The sequence below is a fragment of the Balaenoptera ricei genome, chromosome 2 (assembly GCF_028023285.1).
Source record: "Balaenoptera ricei isolate mBalRic1 chromosome 2, mBalRic1.hap2, whole genome shotgun sequence".
NCBI classification, from domain to species: Eukaryota; Metazoa; Chordata; class Mammalia; order Artiodactyla; family Balaenopteridae; genus Balaenoptera; species Balaenoptera ricei.
The window spans coordinates 121,268,098-121,290,296 of NC_082640.1; the positions used below are offsets into that span (position 1 = coordinate 121,268,098).

At 40.1% G+C, this 22,199-nt stretch overlaps 2 protein-coding genes and 1 pseudogene across 2 annotated transcripts in view; 2 read left to right on the plus strand and 1 right to left on the minus strand.

Annotated features, from left to right (window-relative positions):
• Positions 1 to 632: 632 nt before the first annotated feature.
• DTD2 (D-aminoacyl-tRNA deacylase 2) lies at positions 633 to 9,167 on the minus strand. The gene is made up of 3 exons (XM_059914062.1): positions 8,986 to 9,167; positions 4,984 to 5,053; positions 633 to 1,283 (listed from the first exon to the last, which is right to left on the minus strand). The coding sequence occupies exons 1-3, from the start codon at positions 9,094 to 9,096 to the stop codon at positions 958 to 960; spliced, it is 507 nt and encodes a 168-aa protein (XP_059770045.1). The 5' UTR covers positions 9,097 to 9,167; the 3' UTR covers positions 633 to 957.
• The window catches only part of NUBPL (NUBP iron-sulfur cluster assembly factor, mitochondrial), a 335,371-nt gene continuing 322,000 nt past the window's right edge, over positions 8,829 to 22,199 (plus strand). The window contains exon 1 of the mRNA XM_059914058.1: positions 8,829 to 8,930. The gene's annotated coding sequence lies outside the window, so the exon portion shown is untranslated. The remainder of the gene's footprint in view (positions 8,931 to 22,199) is intronic.
• LOC132360578 (ATM interactor-like) lies at positions 12,363 to 14,607 on the plus strand (annotated as a pseudogene).

Consider the following 22,199-nt stretch of genomic DNA (forward strand, 5'->3'; position numbering starts at 1 on the left):
CCAAAGGCCCCATCTGCAAATACCATCACATTGCGGGACTTCAACATATGAATTTTGGGGTGGGGTGAGGACACAAAAATACACTAATAGAAAAAATGATACTGGCTCCAAATCATTAGGTCGATAAAATGGAAATGAGCAAGTCAACCTGTTTTCAAATAATTCCAGTAGAAAGCTTTCCTTTTTATTCCTTTTATTCCTTTTATAGCAATCTAAACCAACAAGAAAGGAACTTCCTAAAAAAATTTATGAACATTAATTTAATGAAACAGTAACTTTTAAAAACCAAAGACAGAAAATGCAACACACATTGTTTTGGTAAAAAACTGAGAAACGGAATAATAAGCCATTAGTATATTAAATAAAAACAACTTTTAGTCCCCCATACCTTATTGCTATATCAACTAAAGATTCTTAAAATAATTTAAAGCACTTGGATGTCCTTGGAAAACAATATTAAAATGCACAATAACATTTCTGTATTACATTTCATAGATATTATTAGAAGGAATAGTAAATTGCATATTCTTTCATTCAAAATATGGAAATCTGAAATACTAAAACAAAATTGACTAAATTATAATCATAACACAAATAGTGATTTTTACTACATATTACATACATTTGAGGATATAAGAAACATATTTTTCTTGATTGCACAAAATGCTTAATTGCAAAATGCTTAAATACAGCTCTCTAAGAACATTTCCATGTTCTTATCAATGACCATAAAGCGAATACAAGGCATTTTTCAAAATTTTGAGTGTGAGTTTAGGGGAAAGCAGGATGGAAGGTGACTGAGATCCAGAGTTTAGGTGACGTGGCAAGGTCGTCCAATTAGCAGGCTGCAGAGTTATGGATGGGACCCAGGATTTTCTTGTCTAAACTGCTGCAGATTAGTATACTCAAGCAGAAGGGGAAGAGAATCTAATTACAACTGTAGAAACTTCTAATTTTTCAAAACTCAATTAGGTGTGTGTATGGTCCATTGGTGTCGAGCTTTAACACCTGCCTGTTGCCGTAAGTGCCATGTTCCACCACAACCCCAGCTTCGGCACACTTGCTGTTAGCAGCTAATTCTTTTTTACAGAGAGTCACAAATTGGGAATAAAGTTCTAACCCCTCTTCTTTTCCAGAGTTAGAGTGATACTGCATGCTTCTTCCTTTTACTCTCCCCCCAAGGGTGGCTTGAGGGATGATAAGAATGTTGCCAGGTAGATCCAATACAGAGACATGCTTGCCATTTTCTGTTTCACTTAATTTCACATTTAACAGTGTATTAACTGGGTAGGGAAGAAAGGAGAACATTTTGAGGTAGAAAACAAACATGAAGAAAACCAACAATCTTCTAGTCAGCAAACCTCATGTTCAAAATCCAGTTTGTCAGCTCATGTTTTTAACCCAAAGTTTCTATTTAGATTTTAAAAACTGCTTCAGTAAGCTAACTGATCTAAGCATGAAAAACAAGGAAAATTTCATGCAGAAAATGGCATGATGTTTTAAATCTGACTTGGCAGTTAGGATCTCCTAACAATAAGATCATCCAGAAAGGACTAAAGAATTAACTGTATACTGGAACTTCAAGATATTGTTGCCCTGGGGGATACATGAAAAGATTTTGCCTTTTTGTTCCTTTTTATATTTCAAAACAAATCCCACTGGAAAAAAAAACGTGACAGATCCTCCACACACCTACTCTACTTTGTAACAAAGAACATTAAATAAAAACCTTAGTGCATTTATTATTTTAAACTTAGTTGCCTAGAGTTCTAAGCTGAGACAAAGGTTCCAGGTTCAATCCCGTTATAAACTAGCTGATTTTGCAGTTTTATAACCTCGAAGACATTATTAACATAGACTAATCATTTTACAAACATCACCAGTGCGAGAAGGATAAAGGTGAAAGTGAGAATCATCAGAAATTTCATTGTCAAGTGGGAAAGTAAATCCAAAAGTATAGAGTTACTGGCATTATCTTCATATACATACAGGAAAATATTGTATTATTATTTTTATGGCATTTATGCAAGTATACTCATAGCTAATAAGAAGTGTCAAAACAACCATAAATATCCATGTGTAGCTAAAAAATCTAAACTTAGAAAACCTTTACATTTCAACCTTAGCCATTTTCAAAACAATAAGCTAAAGAAATGCCTAATATAAACACCCTTAGGGTCTTCCTACCTCTATAAAGGGTATAGATAACTTCTGCTTGTAAAGAATAGTCCTGAGAGGACACAAACGGTAAAAGAACTATTGAAACCTCACACTCCTGTGTGAATAATCAGGCTTGAAAAGGTATGCTTTCTGGTGGGGTAGTCAATGGTTTCAACTATTAGAGAGCCTGTAGTAAATATTAGCAAGGATTCAGTACAGTGGCCCCACTCTACAAATCAAGGAACTAATCTGGTGAAAACGTGCCAAGGTGAACACCCAAATGAATTCCTAAGCTCTGCATTAAGCACTATCAGTTTTCAGTTAACTAATGCCTATTTTAAGATACCTCTAGGGACTTCCCTGCTGGCACAGTGGTTAAGAATCTGCCTGTCAATGCAAGGGACATGGGTTCAATCCCTGGTCTGGGAAGATCCCACATGCCGCAGAGCAACTAAGCCCAAGCGCCACAACTACTGAGCCTCCGCTCTAGAGCCAGTGAGTCACAACTACTGAGCCCATGTGCCACAACTACTGAAGCCCGCACGCCTAGAACATCTGCAACAAGAGAAGCCACTGCAGTGAGAAGCCTGCGCACCGAAACGAAGAGTAGCTCCCGCTCGCCACAATTAGAGAAAGCCCGTGCGTAGCAATGAAGACCCAACACAACCAAAAATAAATAAATAAATAAAATACCTCTAATTTTCTCTATTACAAATAGGACTTTGCTATATAGCCTTCAGTCCTATTGATTGCTTCTAAGAAAACTATAATTCTCTGGAGCATTTCATTCCATGGAAATCACTATCCAGCTATCCAGGCCTCAGGCTAGTGACAGACTAAGGAGGCAGTTTTGAAATAACAGGCCAGAGAGGTAAGTATAATTTATTATACTTGCACACACTTCCCTCTACTGGATCTAACTGAGAATTCAATTAATGCTGTTGGTCTACAAATATCAGTATGTAGAAGTAAATATAATACAAACACAAATGTCAGTAAGTAGAATTAAAATGAGACAATGAATTAATGGCATCTTGGAAACTCAAAGATCCTAAGACAGGTTATCGATCAAATATCTCTAATGATGTATATGGGAAGTTAAGCTTTGACAGGGCCCTGGATCTCTGTCCAATTATACCGAAGATGAATTGAGGAAGATTCTGCACATCTATACATTAGCCATGCTATTTCAGACTTTATGGATATAACTGGCTGTTATGTTCCCAAGGGCTACATGATTTGATTGGAAAGATCTGAATCCATGTAATAAGTATGAGGTCAGGTTTAAGAGAATCCCATCACACTGGCTTACTTTGCCTCCTGGAACAGAGGGAAGTACAAGCTACTACTATCAATAATAGATGGACTTATTTTGCTTATAACTCACACCAGTAGAATGTGATTCTTAGAGACACAGTTCTTTACTGAGAATCATGATATATAAAAGCTTTGTGTTAGACTATCCACTGGAAGAGTTAAGGTGGACTTCCTCTGTGTTTTTATTTGTCCACAATTTGGCCAAAAATGCTCTTCCTGTTTTTGAAGATTTCTACTATATACTTTTCATGGTCAAGAAAGCTTTAATTCAAGGCAAAAACAGACAGAATGTCCAATATCCAAGCATTAATTCCTGGCAATAACCCTCTGTAACAGGAGACCTCATTTCATTTTCTCTTTAAACCCTTTAAAGCTCCCTATTATCCTTCAGATTCAAATTTCAAACTATTACAGTTACTGGCTTTCCATCCTCACCTATTGCAGTCCCTTCTCAAGTCTAGTTTTCATCCTCTGACAAAGTTGTTAAACATGTTTGATGTCTCAGCATAAAATCCCCTCTAGAAGCTTTAGCCCTTTGTCCAAGCTGTTCCTCACTGGGCTATTTACGCTTGAGTTCCACTACTTAAAGCTCTTCTAGGTTAACTTCCGCCTACTTCAACTACCCATCTGTATAATTTATATTTATTAATCCAACTAATGGGTACTGCCTTTACTAATGAAGAGAATATAACCTGTCCCCAACCTTAGGGACAGCTTGACTATTTCAGGCTTCTTTTTTTGTACATAATTATTCTATCAAATACTGTCTTGAGATAGTATATGATTTGATTTGGTATATCTGAACCTATATAATTATCACAAGGAATGTGCAGTGATAAAGACTATCGAGGACACTGGAAAGCTGCAGGCAGGTAAATTATTGTTCAGAGATGCCTGAACACTGACTCTTTCTCTGCCCGCAGAGGAGGTGTGGCTGTGATGACACTGAGCTTGGTTTAATAATCATATTTATACACGTTTCCTACAAAGAAGTGCATACATGGTTAATGTAAAGTCTTCTATAATAATAATATAAGCCTGATCTGCACAGATTTGATGGGAACCACATCTTGTACATACAGTGTCACCTCTATGCCCCTGTTAGGGACTCTGAGAGATAAGGAAACTATATTAAGAAATGCAGCATCTATTTCTCCCTATGTGGCCACCCTGCTTCCAACAAGTTTCTGTATCCTCGGCTGAATCTCAGTGTGTTGTCTGTGTGTGTGTGTGTGTGTGTGTGTGTGTGTGTGTGTGTGTGTACACTCTTCGAAACCAATCTATGGACGATCTGAAATGCTGCAGATATTTTAAAAGAATTCTACCACACTTGCTTACATTAAGCTTTGGAAAAGGCAAATAGCTAAAGTCAACAACAGTACACAGAGTTAAGTCATTTATAACTTACATACCAGTACAATTTAAGATTGTGCTTTTTGCCCCTTCTGATTCATCTATCTATTGCTAGTCACTCTCACTCTTAAAAAAGAAACATCAAACACATACCCATTTTGGGAAGAAGCTCTTTATCAGCTCCCTTGAAAAAGCACACATAGATCACTAATCCTCTCTGGACCTATGAGAAACCACAATAAATTCAGATTAGAAAGAAGCGTCTATATACAGAGGTAAATGAATAAAATTTCACAACTTTTATAGATAAAAGGTTAAATGCAAAAGAAGAGGAATAACTTTTTATAATAGACTTAATTTCTTAAATATGTGAGAAAATAAAATCTTTTTCAATATTCAGTCACCTCAGTAATCATTTCTTTCAAAAATTAAGTTTAAAATACAGCCAAGATTAGTAAAGACCCCAAGTTATACCTTCAAACATTTACTTCTTTTTTTAAAAAATTTATTTATTTATTTTTGGTTGCATTGGATCTTCGTTGCTGCACGTGGGCTTTCTCTAGTTGCAGTGAGCGGGAGCTACTCTTCATTGCGGTGCGCGGGCTTCTCATTGCGGTGGCTTCTCTTGTTGTGAAGCACGGGCTCTAGGCGTGTGGGCTCCAGCAGTTGTGGCACGTGGGCTCAATAGTCGTGGCTTGCAGAGTCTAGAGCGCAGGATCAGTAGTTGTGGCGCATGGGCTTAGTTGCTCCGTGGCATGTGGGATCTTCCCGGACCGGGGCTCAAACCCGTGTCCCCTGTATTGGCAGGCGGATTCTTAACCACTGCGTCACCAGGGAAGTCCCCAAACATGTACTTCTGATCAAAATCATTAGGACTATGAACTAGTCTCTTCCTAAGTATGGCTGACAGACTTATATTTAGTTTGCAGGGGCCCATTTATTCAACACCAAATGAATTCACATTATATCAGATATGGCTGATGTATAAACAACACTGTAACTGATATGTCTTTTGACATCATCATTCTTTGTTCCTCCTAATCCGTTTACTTATAGATAATGAAAATAAGGGTCTGATTCTATTTCAATAAACTCCAAGAAACTGCTGTCCAATTATTTTTTGTTATTTTTGTTAATACATTAAATACACAGTGATTAAACCTTGGAAACTGCATTCATATTAAGTTCTACATCAAGAGGTTGTCTGTTATCAGGAATATAAGCTTATTTATTTTATATAATGACTTGGAGAGTTCTTTATTAGCTCTTGTAGGATAGAGACTATATGGAAAAGAGACACTTGACAAATGACTTTGATTTTGCTGCAGAGTGAATCATTAAATTCTTTATTTTGTAGATTAACCTTCTGAGTCCAACAGCTATTACAAAGATTGAGTTAATATCTGAAAAGTGCTTAGAACAGTGCCTGGTTCATAGTAAGAGCGATACAAGTGCGTATTAAGTGACTATGTAAAAAGAAATTTAAGGACTGAAACACAATTTATTTTACATCTTAACTCCCAAAGCACTTTACAGACTGTTTTGTACATGATAGGGACTCTGTTGACTGCATTTAAGTTCTACTGTGTATTACAGGCTCTATGTGTTATCTAAATACTCTTCTAAATAAATATAAATGCAGCTCTGCACTCACACCTGATTTACCTGGATAGGACATAACCTTTTATAAGTGTAATTGTGCTCTTGAACAAACAAGTGCCTCCAGGGCACACCCATCAGTAAGGAGGTGGCAGGTTGAATAATACAGATATCTGCACCACTGTCACAGCTCTCTACACTGGGATTGTTTCAGCACAGGCCAAAATTTCTCAAGCATATTCATATTTGGACACATGCAATGTCAGAATTAAGTAATTGCAGGAATGAACACCTGTTGGGACTTCCCTGGTGGGCCAGTGGTTAAGACTCCACCCTTCCATTGCAGGGGTTAGATCCCTGGTCAGGGAACTAAGATCCCACATGCAGCATGGCTTGGCCAAAAACAAACAAACAAACAAACAAAAAACACTAGTTCTTTCCTTCTACTCACCACACTACCTCTTCATTAAGGTATTTTCTTTTAGTTTATTCCATCAATAGCTCTTAAGTTGTGACCTACAAATTCCCCTCCTCAAGTCAGAATCACCTTCCTTGTAGCTTCTTTTGGTATAAATAGAACATTTCAAATATATAGGATAGTACACATAATTCTCACTGTAGGTTAAAAATGTTCACCTCCCAGGAAGAAAAACATTAGCCTGTGACAGCAAAGGTCTAAATGAATGAAACCAAGAACACGCAAAGTAACCTTCAAATCAAAAAGTAACCTTCAAAACAATTAAAAATGTTTTTTTAAAAAAATTAGAACTTTTAGTAATAGAATAGCGGATGCTTGAGAAAGAGGAAATAATTTACTCTTTCACTATCTAATTACTCGTCAGCTCTTTATGCTAATTTAGCCATGTGTGGGAGTGGAAGAGAAAGCTTTAAAATAGCTTTTAAAGTTAATAAACACACTGATAGTTTGGAAGGCTGCAATAAACTATCCGTGATTTTGCACAAGGAGATGTGACATGAAGAATATAAAAAGATAAAGAAGCATGGAAGAAATCTAAATGATTAATAGTTTGGGATTTATAGTCCCATGAAGCAAGTATAAAAATAGGCAATTCTTTGGACAGTATGGCAAAAATAATAAAATCTCAAAACAGGGAAGAGAAATTTTTAACAGACCATAACAAAAGTAAGAAATAAGAAATGAATTTTTGAGAAAGAAAAAGGGAGGGCAAAAATATAGGACTGTTTATGCTTATAAGTATTTCCAAATTACCAGGGAGTAACAGATAGTGATTTAAGAATAGTCACCCACATATAGTTCATGGGTAGTATTTGTTTTTTTGTTTTTTGTTTTTTAAATTAATTAATTAATTACGGCTGTGTTGGGTCTTCGTTTCTGTGCGAGGGCTTTCTCCAGTTGCGGCAAGTGGGGGCCACTCTTCATCGCGGTGCGCGGGCCTCTCACCATCGCGGCCTCTCTTGCTGCGGGGCACAGGCTCCAGACGCGCAGGCTCAGTAGTTGTGGCTCACGGGCCTAGTTGCTCCGCGGCATGTGGGATCTTCCCAGACCAGGGCTCGAACCCGTGTCGCCTGCATTGGCAGGCAGATTCTCAACCACTGCGCCACCAGGGAAGCCCCATGGGTAGTATTTAAAATAATAACTAGGATTGTGTTAAGGAGTGCTAGATTTGGGACGGAATTCAGCAGATGAATGAATGAAATGCTTCTACATTAAAGTTTCTGAGTACCTCCACTAGTTTTATTTATTATTATTACACATTTTTTTCCTTCATTTCAACTTACTCCAAAAAATAAGTCAGGGGCCTTAAAGAAAATTTTGTTTTTGCATGGAATTTTGCATATGGGCAGGCTCTTCTAAAAAGGCAAATATTCAAGCAGAAGGATGTCATATTGGTGTAAATGTTTTAAATTCTTTGGAGGAAGTGTGTTTGATAACAATGCAACATTATTATAAAAGTAGTCGTTTTTGTTCCTAGTGGGAAATAAGTCAAGTTTTTTAAAGTTTCTTGAAAAAAGAACTGCTTCATGGGCAATCTCACGTCTGTGCTAACACCTAGCTGCAGTCAACCTAAGAGGGAATTCGACGGGATCCGGAGCACAAGTCAAAACAGATCTTGAACGCTTGCAACAAACCTAACCTAGAAGCTCGAACCAGTTCAGGACAAGTCACCAGCAGCCCGAGCATCGCGCAGGGCGTGGCAAGGCTTTTTGCTCTTTTGAAGCAAGAAGTCTGAGCTACTAGGCCTAAAGTCCACCGAGCTCAGGTAGGCAAACGGTGAGAGGAAGCTCCCAATGCCCGGAGTGCCAAGCAGGGAACACCCTCTTCCTCTCGGAAAATAAGTCCGAGGGAGAAGGGGCCGGGGCCGGTGGTGCAGGACTGAGGAGAGAGGCGACGCCAGGCAGGAACTGAGGGCAGCGTTGGGCGGACCAGCCGTGAGTCCCGCCCCGCCCACAACACGTGCCAGGCGCCAAGCGACCGGCTCGGAGGGAGACGCGGGGGCAAAAATCACCGAGACAGCGCGGTAAGAACCGCCCCTGCGCGCCACAGGATAACCGGAGCTGCGGGGCCGACATTACCTCCACCCACTGGGCCGCGGCGTCCCCTTCGGCGGGGCGTACTTGCAGCCGGGCGTGCAGGCACTGCTGCAGGAGGGCCCGGGCCTGAGGTGGCCGGCCACTTTCAGCCATGGCTCAAGCCCGCGCAGATATCCCCCAGGTTCCGGCCACGCGCCGCACAGGCCCGCCCCCGGCGCTCAGGGAGCATTGGGCGGGGCGCGACGCGGCGGAGGGATGTGCTAGTCGCCCGTGGCTACGCCTCCAGAGGGGCGGGGCTTCTGGCTGGCTCTCCGGTGGCCCGGATGTGCGGTCTTCAAAGACTTGTAGGTACTAACCCTTACCCCAACCTACATACAACTCGGTAGAAGGCGCTCAGTGTATGCTTTTAAGGGAGTGAAAAGACCCAGTGGTTCTCTTCCCTACATACCTTTTAAAGAGACATTTTTCAGCTCAGAAAGTTTACAGACGTTGAAAAATTTTTAATCTGCGTAAGTCCATATTATGCCCATTATGAAGATAGGTAAATAGAATGAGTCAATTGAATCACAAAACAAGCGGAGGTGGAACTGAAAGCTATAAATCTTTCAAAAAAATCTCCTTACCCCAAACAATAAAACAACGCTGCCTCCTCTATCAGGAATGCTATAAATCATTCTGTTCTCGCAGTTGTGGAAAGGTATTGGTAGGCTATGTGAATACGTATTTGGAGATCAATCTTTTAGGGAATATCCTTGCTAAAAATATTCTTATCCAAGAAAGTGTTTGATTTTAATAAATTTTTGAACATGCTACTAATTCAAAAATAAAATGACATAGTCTGATGCACATAATGATACTGAATTCTGTGGTGTTTCCTGTAAGTACATATTAGAATGTAAATAAAATTAAACAAGGGCTTGATTTTCTTTCCCACATAACGTATTCCTTGAACCTGCATCAGATTAGCATTATTTTTCTATGGGCTTGGAGGGTTTAGATGAAGAATAATAGTGTTACCCTGACTGCATTACCCAGGTCATTGATTTGGGCTCGGTTGGCACAATATGCCTATACATCCTGGTCTCTGTTTCAGAAGATGACATCACTGACAGTGTTGCTATCCATACAAAGTAGTGTAACTGAAGAAAATAATCCATGTGTAATGAACGGTCCTTTCTACACAGAATTGAAGCTGCCTGTTTGCTGGTTATCTTGCAGGCTGCCTCTCACTTTTTGTAAAAACAGAAAGCAGAATCTCACATTATCTCTGATTGAGGCATTGTAGGGGTTCCTACATTTGTTGACATTTGTCTGCAAAGCACAGACAAATTGCATTGTCTGCACCTTTATGTCTCTTTTTTCTTTCACTCCCAGACTCAAGTTTTACAGGCTTGAAGGAACTTTGACATAGAGGGCCCTTAGCCTTCGCCCAGAATAAGAGAGGACTTCATGTCCGTTTGTATATGGGTGTAGGAGATAGGGAGCTCCCTTGAAAATAGTCTGTGGTTCCCAGAAATTTTTCCACAGTAAAGGGACTTTAGCAAATTGAGAAATCCTTCCTGTGAATAGATGGAGTCTGGTTGGTAATGGTTAGCCTCTCAAAAAACACCAATTACTTTAAATCTTCCTGTTAAGTGAGGATCTTATTTTTTCTTTCTACCTGCAGAGGGCAGTAGAGAGTAGGCACCAAAGAGAAAGTAGTTGCTTTCTGTATTTTATTTATTTTTTTGAACATCTAGTTTCATTCCACAAAGAATTTAAGAAGATCAGCCATACCTGCAATAAAATAGTGAAATGTGAATAAAAATAAAGCATAAGGAGTAAAGAAAATGGAATTATGTCAGTCGGAATGTGGGAAATTGAAAACAAATAGACAAGACAGTGGTTCTTGACTGGAGTGCTGAGATGATAACGTAGCAAAGTTTTCACAGATATATAACTTCAATTTTTGTTATAAAACAGTTATGTTCATCACATATAATGTTGACGTGGAGCATGTTGTACAATTTCCTTTAAGTTAGATGTAAGAGGCAAAGCACAACATTAAGTTGGCTCTAGAGGAAGAATATTCACTGGAACATAAGAGAGTTTTGCCTTGTGAGTATACAAGAAATGACTGTCTGGGCAAGAATAGTTCTCAAACAGCTACAGTGCTGAAAAGACCATGCAGCTAGTGCATTAGTTGTGAATGCATTCTAGGCTCTCTGAGATGGTATAATAATTTAGAGTTATTTTAAGTTGTTTAATTCATTCAAGTTGGCTGCCCCAAATTTTAACACTGAGAACCACTTCTGAAAGATCCTTTGCAGCTGATAGTAAGCTTCCTGATTGTAAAGAGGAAAAGAAAGAAAAATGAACTGTTTCGTAATCTGTTTCATAGACTAAGAAATCTGTTTCTTGGACTAAGCAGAGCTTTTCCTAAGATTTAGCTCTAGAATGAACCTCTTTTTTTTTTTTTTTTTTTAATAGTCTCCCTGGGCTTCCTCATCTCTGTTCTATTCTGTTGTCAGGGAAAGTTTTTAATATATATATATATATTTTTTTTAATTAATTAATTATTTATTTATTTATGGCTGTGTTGGGTCTTCGTTTCTGTGCGAGGGCTTTCTCCAGTTGCGGCGAGCGGGGGCCACTCTTCATCGCGGTGCACGGGCCTCTCACTGTCGCGGCCTCTCTTGTTGCGGAGCACAGGCTCCAGACGCGCAGGCTCAGTAATTGTGGCTCACGGGCCTAGTTGCTCCGCAGCATGTGGGATCTTCCCAGACCAGGGCTCGAACCCGTGTGCCCTGTATTGGCAGGCAGACTCTCAACCACTGCGCCACCAGGGAAGCCCTAGAATGAACCTCTTGCCCGAGGCTTTACTTGGAGGTATGTTAATCAGTAGAAATGCAACAGGAAGACATAGAGGTTTCATTTCAGGGAAGGCTTGGAAGAAATCTAGCCCCCTACTTCAAAGTTTAGAGAGGTTTTTTTTTTTTGTTTTTTTTTCCTCAGTGCCTAGGGAGGTGATCAGTTTCTGAGAAATTAGTTCATACTAACTAAGTTGCCCATGAATGGGGATAGAACCAGAATACTAATTTATTCATTTGTAGTAAGAAATATCGCTGTGACATGGAGTGGAAATTCTCACCTAAGGCATGATCAACACGTTTTCCCCTGTGGTCAAGCAGGGTATACTAGATTATATTCAGAAGTCTCTTTATCAATTTACTATGAGAGACAGTCACTCTTCTACCAGGGTATCTGAAACCGAGGTGTGAAAGACCCAGGTGAATTCGGGCTTCAAAACACTTGGCGCACCTGGCGGCCTCTGAGACGGTGGTGGCAGGGCCCGCGGCTCTGGCCTGGGGCGCCCAGGCTGGGAGGGGAGGCCCGTGGGGTCCCTCTCCCCCAAGGCCGCTGAGGGGCAGCTGGCCGGGGAGCTCATCCCTCCGTGGGTGAGCGAGCTGTTCCGGGCCATGTGGACCAACAGCCTGTGCCCGGCGCGCGGCGGCGGCAAGATCCTGCCCATCAGCCCGGTGCTCAACACGCACCTGGTCAAGAGCCACCACCTGCAGGATGGCATAGAGAATCCAACAATAGGAAAAGATTTGAAAACTGTCCTGAAATTCTACTGTTGTCCAGTTGAAGGCTGCCCGAGAGGCCCTGACAGACCATGTCCTCAATTTTCTCTCAGAAAACAGCACTTTATGAAAATGCATGCGGAAAAGCAGCACAAACATAGTTAAGTGCAGCAATTCGTATGGCACTGAGTGGGACTTGAAAACACATCCAGAGGATTGTGGCAAGACCTTCCAGTGCACGTGTGGCTGTCCCTATGCCAGAAGGACTGCATTACAGTCCCACATCTACCGAACTGGCCATGTGATCCCTGCAGAACACAGGGATCCACCTAGTAAGAAAAGGAAAATGGAAAAGTGCCTGCACAACCAGAAGTTGTCCAGTAAGACCATTGAATCACTGAGCAACCAATCAACCCCAAGACCAGATGCTCAAGAACTGGAAACTTCAGAAATAAAGCTAGTGGCTTCTTTTGAAGACTCTTGCAGCTCTAATGCCAGAAAGCAGACTCTTCCAACACGTCCAAGGTGTCCTCAGAAGTTGCTTTTACCAAAGCCTGAAGTGCCTGTCTTTGTGCCTACAGCAGACTCCTTAGCCCAGCCTGTGGTGTTGGGTGTCAATCATCAGGGCTCTGTCCCCCCGGTTCTGTGCACTTACTGCCCTTGTCCATAGGAACCCTGATCCTCGGCCTAGATTCAGAGGCTTGCTCTCTCAAGGAGAGCCTCCCTCTTTCAAAAATTGTAAATTCTGTTGCTGTGGAGCCAATTAGCACAGGTGTTCAAGTGAACTTGGGTAAAAGTCCATCTAACTCTTTACAAGAACTAGGGAACACATGTCAAGAAAACAGCATTTCTTCAATCAATGTACAGGCAGACCTGTCTTACACCACACAACACTTTTTACTGTCTGCACAGTGGGCTAGCCCTGATTCCTCTGTATCACCTTGTTCTTAAACTGATTTGACATTTGGTTCTCAAGTTTCCCTTCCCATTAGTGTTCATACTCAAACTTTTTGGCCCAGTTCTAAGGTAATCTCATCTATAGCTGCTCAGACTGATGTATTTATACATCCCAGTTTCCTGTCAGGTGGGATCTCTTTTGAGAGAAACTCAAACCAGTGGAATGCGAAGTCCAACAGATGATCGAGTACAGATAGACCAAGCTGTAATGTGTGGAGACATTTTTGAGAGTGTCCATTCATCATATGATGTTTCTACAGACAAATTATAAGCAGCAGCTTAGTAGCAGAGACTGTAACTCATGGCTTGTTACCTCAGAACCACCCTAGAACTTTAAATCAAGATATTGAGAAATCTGAACCACTCATGAACTTCATTCAGCACACAGAATAGTACACTTTCTTCACAGAACATGACAGATAATCGGACCTGAACCAGGGATTTATTAAGTAATCTAGAAAACATCTTGTCAAGTAATCTGCCTGGTCAGACACTGGACAATTGTAGTCTTCGTCTGACACAAATACTGGACCTGACACCCAGCTCCCATCTGGCCCAACCCAGAATCCTGCAGTTGATTTTGATATTGAAGAGTTCTTTTTGGCCTCAAATATCCAGACTCAAACTGAAAAGAGTGAACTTAGTCCCATAACCACTGAGCCAGTCTTGGAATCACTGGACATAGAGACCCAAATTGACTTCTTACTTGCAGACACCTCTGCCCAGTCCTACAGTTGTAGAGGAAATTCTAACTTCTTAGGCCTTGAAATGTTTGACACGCAGACACAGAGGGACTTGAACTTCTTTTTAGACAGTAGCCCTCATCTGCCTCTGGGAAGTGTTCTGAAACACTCCAGCTTTTCCATGAGTATTGATTCATCTGACACAGAGACCCAAACTGAAAGAATCTCTGCTGCTAAACACCTACCTGCTCTAGAAAGCAAAGGTCAGTTAAGCAGTGCAGAAACACAGACCATGAATTCTGGCTTTGAAACTTTGGGGAGCTTATTCTTCAACAGCAATGAAACTCAGACAGCAATGGATGACTTTCTTCTGGCGGATTCTGCCTGGAACACAATGGAAACTCAATTCAACTGTTGGAACCCAGTTGTGTGCCGAACTACACCCAGTCTCCAACTTCTGAAAGTGGAGTTCACATGGGAGATGGCATTTACGGTTCCCTTCTGGATTTAGAAGATGGAGAATGGGGACAACAGTATTAACTCTATTGAATGTAGTTGATGATACAGTTACTTCGATTCTTTGAGGTTCTTTGCCTTTTGCACTTATAAACATGAAATTTGTGTAAAAACTTATGAGTGTATTATAAAGTGTAAGATGTTGATCTAAAAAAGTGATTGTGTTTTGTGTTGCCCACATTTGCCCTTTCAGTGTAGACTTCCCTTCTTTAAAAAAAAAATGTATTTCACACCTTTAAAACCCATCTAGCCATTTAGCTGAAGCAAGCTCACCAGGACTAGTGTACAAACTTTTCAAATTTTTGAAACATTTTAGTTGACATATGACTTACTTAAATTGCACCTAAAATACTTTTGCCAGTGCTTGTTAGAAATTCCTGTTTCCTAATAATGTCTAAAGAAGTCTGATGATGCACCATCAGATTTAAACACCATCATCTTCATCTGCTTTGACATCTTACTTTTTTCTTATTTGAAGACACAAAGGAAAACTACAGCTGTCTTTAGCTTTTGAGACAATTTTCAAATAGTCAATGCCATCCCTCCTCTATGTGAACTCTTACTGATACCAGCGTAAGCGTATAGTACTTTCCTCACAAGACGTGTTGCTGTAAAATTCTTGCTTAAAGAAGTAGCAGCAAGCACTTAGTGTAAATAGCGATCGTTTCAGTCTAAGTGACAGTAAGTCGCCCCAACTATGGAAACGCTGGGCTGTGGTATCATGCCTATTAGCTCATACTGGAATGTGTCCTATGAGCATCCCCCCTACTCCCTACAAAAGGCCAGGGCGGTGCTCCAGATCTCCTCCTCAAAGCGCACCCACCAGCTGAGTCCAAGTTTTGTCACTCTAATTGTTAAAAAAAATAAAGTAAGGAGAAAAGGAAATTCCCCACTAAATTTCAATACTTTGCATAAGTTTGATAGGGCAAGAGTGCATCAACAGCTATTTTAAAGTGAATCTTTTCATCCACCTCTCATTTTTTCCTTGAATGAGGAAACACATTGGTCCAGCAAGGATAGTATCTGTGCCTTGAGGATAGCAATTACAGAATAGATCCATCTAAGATATGGTATTCTGCATTTTGTTGCTTTGTTTAGAGAGGATAGTACCAGTCTTCAAAGGAAGTGAGGTGACGACTGATTGCTTCAATAATCAAGAACATCTATGTTTTGAGATGGGTCTGTGGTCAAGTATGCTTTTGAGGTTTTCTATATTTAGGAGGTCCTGAGTTCTTGATTGCTGGCCGAATTTCAAGCAAGTAAAAATCAGTGCAGTCTGTAAATTTTTCTAAGTTTACCCAAAAAAATACTCTGTTCCTTCTGTGGCACATGCTTATGCTGCTGAAGGCTAAATCCTCAAAATAAAACCTAAGGAGGGGACTAATTCATTAAAGTATAATAAATCAGTGGTTTGCTACTAATTGCTATCCCGTAGAAGAATTGTTGGTAGTGGATAAATAATATATCCTAGGCAGATGAACTCAACCTAGTAGATAAAAGTTTGCTTTGGTTACAGTTGCCTATGAATATGGGTTTCAAAACAAACATAAAGCCTTAACTTAGAATTTCATTATGTTTTAGAGTCGTCACTGCCTTAATGTTCAAACATCTATTTAAGTTCTCCTAGTAAGGAGAAATGCATGTTTGATTATGGCTTTTTGTAAATATATATGCAGTGATCTATGGCTTTAAAAAATTTTGTGTTTCTGTGACAATGTTTGTTAATCCAGCCAGTTGAGTTATTTACAGAAAATTGAGGATGCAGTAGTTCTTCATGTACAAGTAAGAACTGTTTCCCCCCAAAAAGCTGAACCTCAGCGATTGAAGAGAAGTGAGAATTCTCAAAAAAAAAAAAAAAAAAGACATTTGGGGCTTCCCTGGTGGTCCAGTGGTTAAGACTCCACCTTCCACTGCAAGGGGCGTGGGTTCGATCCTTGGTCAGGGAAGTTCCACATGCTGGAAGGTGTGGCCAAAAAAAAAAAGACACTTGGCACATGCATTAAGACTGTGAGGAAAAAGGAAGCATACATATTTAAATAAGAGTCTGAAATAAAAACTCCAAGGGCAAATGCTCCAACCATAATCATATATTGGTATTTTGTCATGGAGCCTCTTCTTACATAGGCAGAAACTGATGCCATGGTGTTAATCCTGTTGAAGCCCCTCCAATACAAAAATATGAGGCCTGGGAAAATGATAGTTCCCACCTAAGAGCTGAGTCCCTTCTTAACACAAATAGTTTGTACAACCAGGTAGGAAATGGAATTGAGTTTGGACCTTGATATTGACTGTTCTTTTGTTCAACTTGCTTTTTTAGATTCTTATTTTATTACTGTACCATTTACTGGTGTGTTGCCTAGGTAACATAACAAAGCAAGCGCTTTTAACTGTAAGGCAATGATGCATATCTTTGGCAGTCTGTAGGGTTTCCCCAGGGCAGGCTGATAAATTATCTTGATCTTTGGGTTATTTTTCAGTTCATAGTGTTGTGATAACTTGGCAAAGCATTGCATAACCTTTTGAATATTTGTGTACTTCTGTTAGCTGTTTTGTCAAGTCAGGCCAGCCTGTTGTAAGGGCTTTTAAAAATAATTTTGACACTTGCATCCTTTGTAGAAAAAAATTGTGAAAGATTTTGAAATGGGCAAAAGAGATTTCTAGATATCTTTTTAACAGAATGCTGAAACCTGTGGGATTTACCTGGTCCTATAGGGCTATACAGGGTTTGTCTTTGACTAGACTATCTTACAACTCTGTAGAGATAAAAGTTAACTCTTTGAACACTGATACTGTCTATAAAAATGTAAAATTTGATTATTACTCTGTGGGTATTGACTGGTTTTGCCAGTTTTGCATCCATTTGTGAATTCATTTCAGCATTCTTTACCTGACTAAAAGTATATAGCACCTTGAGTAGTTCTCTCTCTCTCTCTCTAATAAACTTTAAATTTTAGAATAGATGTAGATTTACAGAAAAGTTGCAAAGATACCAGAGAGTTCCCATATACCCCTCACCCAGTTTCTCCTGTTATTAACATCTCAAATTACTATGGTATGTTTGTCACAACTAAGAAACCAGCACTGATATATTAATTAAACTCCATACGTTATTCAGATTTATTAGGTTTTCTCTAAATCCTTTTTCTGTATCCCATCTAGGATACCACATTACATTTAGCTGACAAGATTCCTTAGTTCATGACAGTTTCTCACACTTTCCTTGTTTTCGATGACCTTGACAGTTTTGGATAGTACTGGTCATGTATATTGTAGGATGCCCCTCTATTGGAATTTGATGTTTTTCTCATGATTAGAGCAGGGTTATGGGTTTTTGAGGATGACCATAGAGATGAAGTGCCCTTCTGATTACATCATATCAATGGTACATTCTGTCAACAGGTCTTATTGATGATGATGTTGACCTTAATTACCTGACTAGGGTAGTGTGTTTGCCAAGTTTCTCCATTGTAAACTTACACACAGACCCACTTCCATGATTTAGTCTTTGGAAGCAAATCACTAAACACAGCCCATACTCAAGGGGTAGGGAGTTACGACCTACCTCCTTGGCTAGGGAGTATCTGCATAAATTATTTGGAATTCTTTATTTGAGGAGATTTGAGTTCTTTTTTGAACTGGCTGTAATATATTACTGGTTTCTTCCTTGCTGAGTTAAGTATGAATGAAATAAAAATCTTTGACACATGTTGATTTTATGTTTGTATGAGAATTATGATTTTATTCTTTTTAAAAAATTATTCTCATATCGTTCTACCAAGAAATGTGGGAATTATTTTTTATATAGTTCTTTGAAATCCATGGATAAGTGCCATAAACAAATACATTATTCGGAAAAGAAGATATTGAAGATTATTTATAGTCAGAGAAAAAATAAGTTATTTTATCACACTGACTGTATCAGTCAGGGTCCTATCAGCAATCAAATAACACACTCTAAATAGGATAACCTGGGAAAGCTTTATTGACAAAGGCACTATGTACAAAGGTGTGGTTGTAGGGGCACCACAGTGGGTAGTGTAGTAACAGCTGAGATGTTACCATTCCCTTGGCCTGAAGAGAGAAAAGGAGGGAGTCTGGAATCCAGAGGTAGAGACTTACATAGACCCTTAAGAGAAGGAATGAACCTTCTGCTAAGAAGCATAGCCAATTTTAGGTGACCCTTTAGGAAGAGAGCTAGGGAAATAAATACCTGACTGCATTCTCTACCTTCCTTCCATTTCCTGCCAGAGCTCCCCATTGCAAAAAACAGCCAATAGCTAGGAAGCCTGGGGACCTGTTGATGTCCCAGCCTCCAGGGCAGGAAGCAGGGTGGAGAATGCTTGAGTGTAGATCAGGATGGCCAGAAAAAGATATCTGGCACATTGACTGAAGAGGTTGTAAAGGCGATATTGAGGTCTCTTTTGTCATCTTTTTGTGGGAAGGTAACAGCTGAGAAGACAGAGACATAGCTGCTGTTAACATTTTTAGGGGAAATATTTAATTTCTCCAAGAGTTTACAGAGGTGAAATTTGACTTAGTGAGTTATCAGTGTAAGATGAGTCAAGGTCCTTGACCCCTCCCCACCTTTTTTTCCAGCCATTGGGAATATGGCAAGACATCAGAGGAGAATGGTTGCTGCGATCCTAGCCTTGGTGAAAATGTCTCCTATACAGCCCAGCTTGCATGGCAGGAAGGTGTCTACGAAAAAATTAATCAGTCGATCTAAGACAGAAATTGAAAATTTTATTTGAGCCAAATTCAAGGATTGTAACCCAGGAAGAGCATCTCAGAAAGCTCTGAGAACTGTTCCACCCATTAGAAGTCAAGGCACAGTTATATAAGTTTTTCGAAACAGAAAGCTGTACATTGAATGATACATTATTGACAGTTTATACAATCCAGATCTAAGCATCATCTCGTGGCCCCTTACAAGATGCAGAAAGAAAATCACCTTTTAAGGAGTTGTCTTGTTGATGCTAGGAGAGTGTTGCTTTTTGCGGCTGAGCAGGTATTTCTGCAAGTGGGGGAGGTTTGGTTGATGCATAATGCAGATACACAATGGACAGTAGCAGAGGAGAGATGAGGTCAAAGGGCAAAGAAAAATTCTTATGTTTAAATTTTTATTATCTTGTCATAAAATATGAATTTTATTTCACAAAGGGTTGGAGCCACTGCCTTCAAGGGCTCTTGTAGACTTAACTAAGAGGCATGTTAGAGGGAGCCACTATGGCCCTAAGCCCTTAGAGCTCTCTTTGTACTGTGGGGGAAGAAAATTGGAATCAGATTTGACTTGATACAGAAAAAATAATGAACGATTTTTATTGTCTTTGAGTGTTGTAACTAAGTAAAGCTCATACTGACTCCAGCAGGAAGTAAATAAATAATAGAATTTCAATAATGAATTGTTCCTATACATCTAAATCTTCAGTTGAATTTGCTTGAGATAAAAAAGGGAAAGCAGTATTATCAGATGGCAGCTCCCTGATTGTTTGCTCCTTTTGGCAAGTGAAGCAAAAGAAATACTGTAGATTCTCAGCGTGCATGAGGAAGGACAATCTAAAGACTCCCACAAATAGAGAAAATTCCAACTTCAGAATTAATTAATAACTGCATTCACATATTTATCCAATTGTTTATTAATATTTATTTATCATGCCAGACACCAAGCTAGGTGTTGGAAATATATGAGGAATAAGATGCTGTTCTCATTCTCAGGGGGCTCAGAATTTAGGGGAGAGACAAGGAAAACAATAGGGAGCATTAGAAAACGATTTCTCTTTCCACCATTGTGTTCTTTCCCTCCCAATGTTGTTGAACGAACGAACCCAAGTCCATGTGCCTGATGCACAGTGAGGCCAAAAAAATGGAAACTTCAGAGTGTGGAGCAGAGAAAGATTTATTTCAAGGCCAAACAAGGAGAACAGGAAGCTCACGCTAAAAAACCCCCAAACTGCCAGATGGTTTTCAGGGAAGGGTTTTTAAAGGCAACACTGGGGGGTGTGGGGGGAGAGGCTACAGGGTGTGTGACTTTCTTCTGATTGGTTGGTGGTGAGGTGATAGGGTGGTGCTCCAGGAATCTCAATCATCAATCTTCTTGTTCTAACCAGTCTGCAGTCTCAGCATGTAGTCACCATCCTCCACTGGGCAGGAGTCTTAGTTCCTGCAGGACAACTCAAAGATATGCATCAGATTCTTATACATATCCCTTGAAGAGTAACTGGAACTCTGTTATGTGGCTGAACTATTGTTTCTTGACTACTTTCCTACATTCACTCACTTCCCTAATTAGTAACTGTTTGAATCTGCTCTTTGGAACTCAGGGAAAGCCTAGGAGACTAAAATTTTTTCTACAGAAAAAGAAATAGGGGTGTGGGTGTTGAGGGGATTTTGTATCTGGGAGGACCTTGCAGGGTCCTGCTGGGTTTCACCAGTAAAAGAAGGACAGGACTTGGAAGGGGAGCCACCTGCTGGAAAGCCTGAACTAAACTGGGGTGACTGGGCTTAACTTCAGGGAAGATAAGGTCTGCAGTTTAAACAATTTGGCATAAACCGGATTTTCAGGGCCATATCACATCTAGGCAAATTTTTTCTTAGTCACCAACTCTCTCTTCGGAATAACTCTCCGTCTCCTTTCTCTTTTATAGCAATTCCCTATACGTATTATGCTGCCTTTAGCATCTCCAAAATTTGCTCCAGGCTTGACCTACAACTCAGAAGATTCCCTTCCTCTAGGCCACAATCAAAATTCTAATATTCTAAGTACTGTGTTTAGTTGCACTCAGCTGGCGTGAAGCTGATTAAAGTAATTCCCATTAATTTGTGAATGAAACATAACCTTCTTAAAAGGTATATTTGCATTTTAATAGCAGTCCCTTAACACAAATTCATCTCTAATTGGTGGAATGTGTGAGAGTTCCTTTCTGTGGGAAGAAGAAGGAGGGGGAATAACGCCTTAATTTTCTAAGTTTAAGAGAGTTGCTACTCTTAAAGCCTCTGGATTCTCGCCTCCCTGTCACGTCTCAGCACAATGCAGTTTAGCTTCTCTTTCTGAAGCTAATCACTCCGAAAAGCTTTTTAGGTTAAAGTGAATGGACCCCGTCATCTTTTGAATAACTTTTATATTTGGGGAAATTCCCACATTATGAGTAAGTATCCTTTTCCCTTCCATGTACAAATCGGAATGCAGCTCCCTAACCTCCTTTGCAGCTAGGATGCAGGCATGCCAATTAGATAGTTGCATGCAAGATTAAGCTGGGGAGTGAGCAATGTGAATAAACAGGCTCTGCATGGGACTTCCATTTTCCTGACATCGGAGTTGGTAGGGCTTTCAGGCACAGGAGGTTCAAGATCGGATGCAGAAGTGGCATTGGTGGCAGTAGCAGTTGCAGTAAAACAAAGTTGCTGGTATTTTGGGCCCAATGACAGCAGCAGCAGTAATTGGTACCATTGACTGAAATAGACAGATTTCTGACCTGGATAGTTTTATGGCCTGCGTCAGGCGTCAGGCACTGTCCCTGGAAGCTTAGCCTTGAATGTT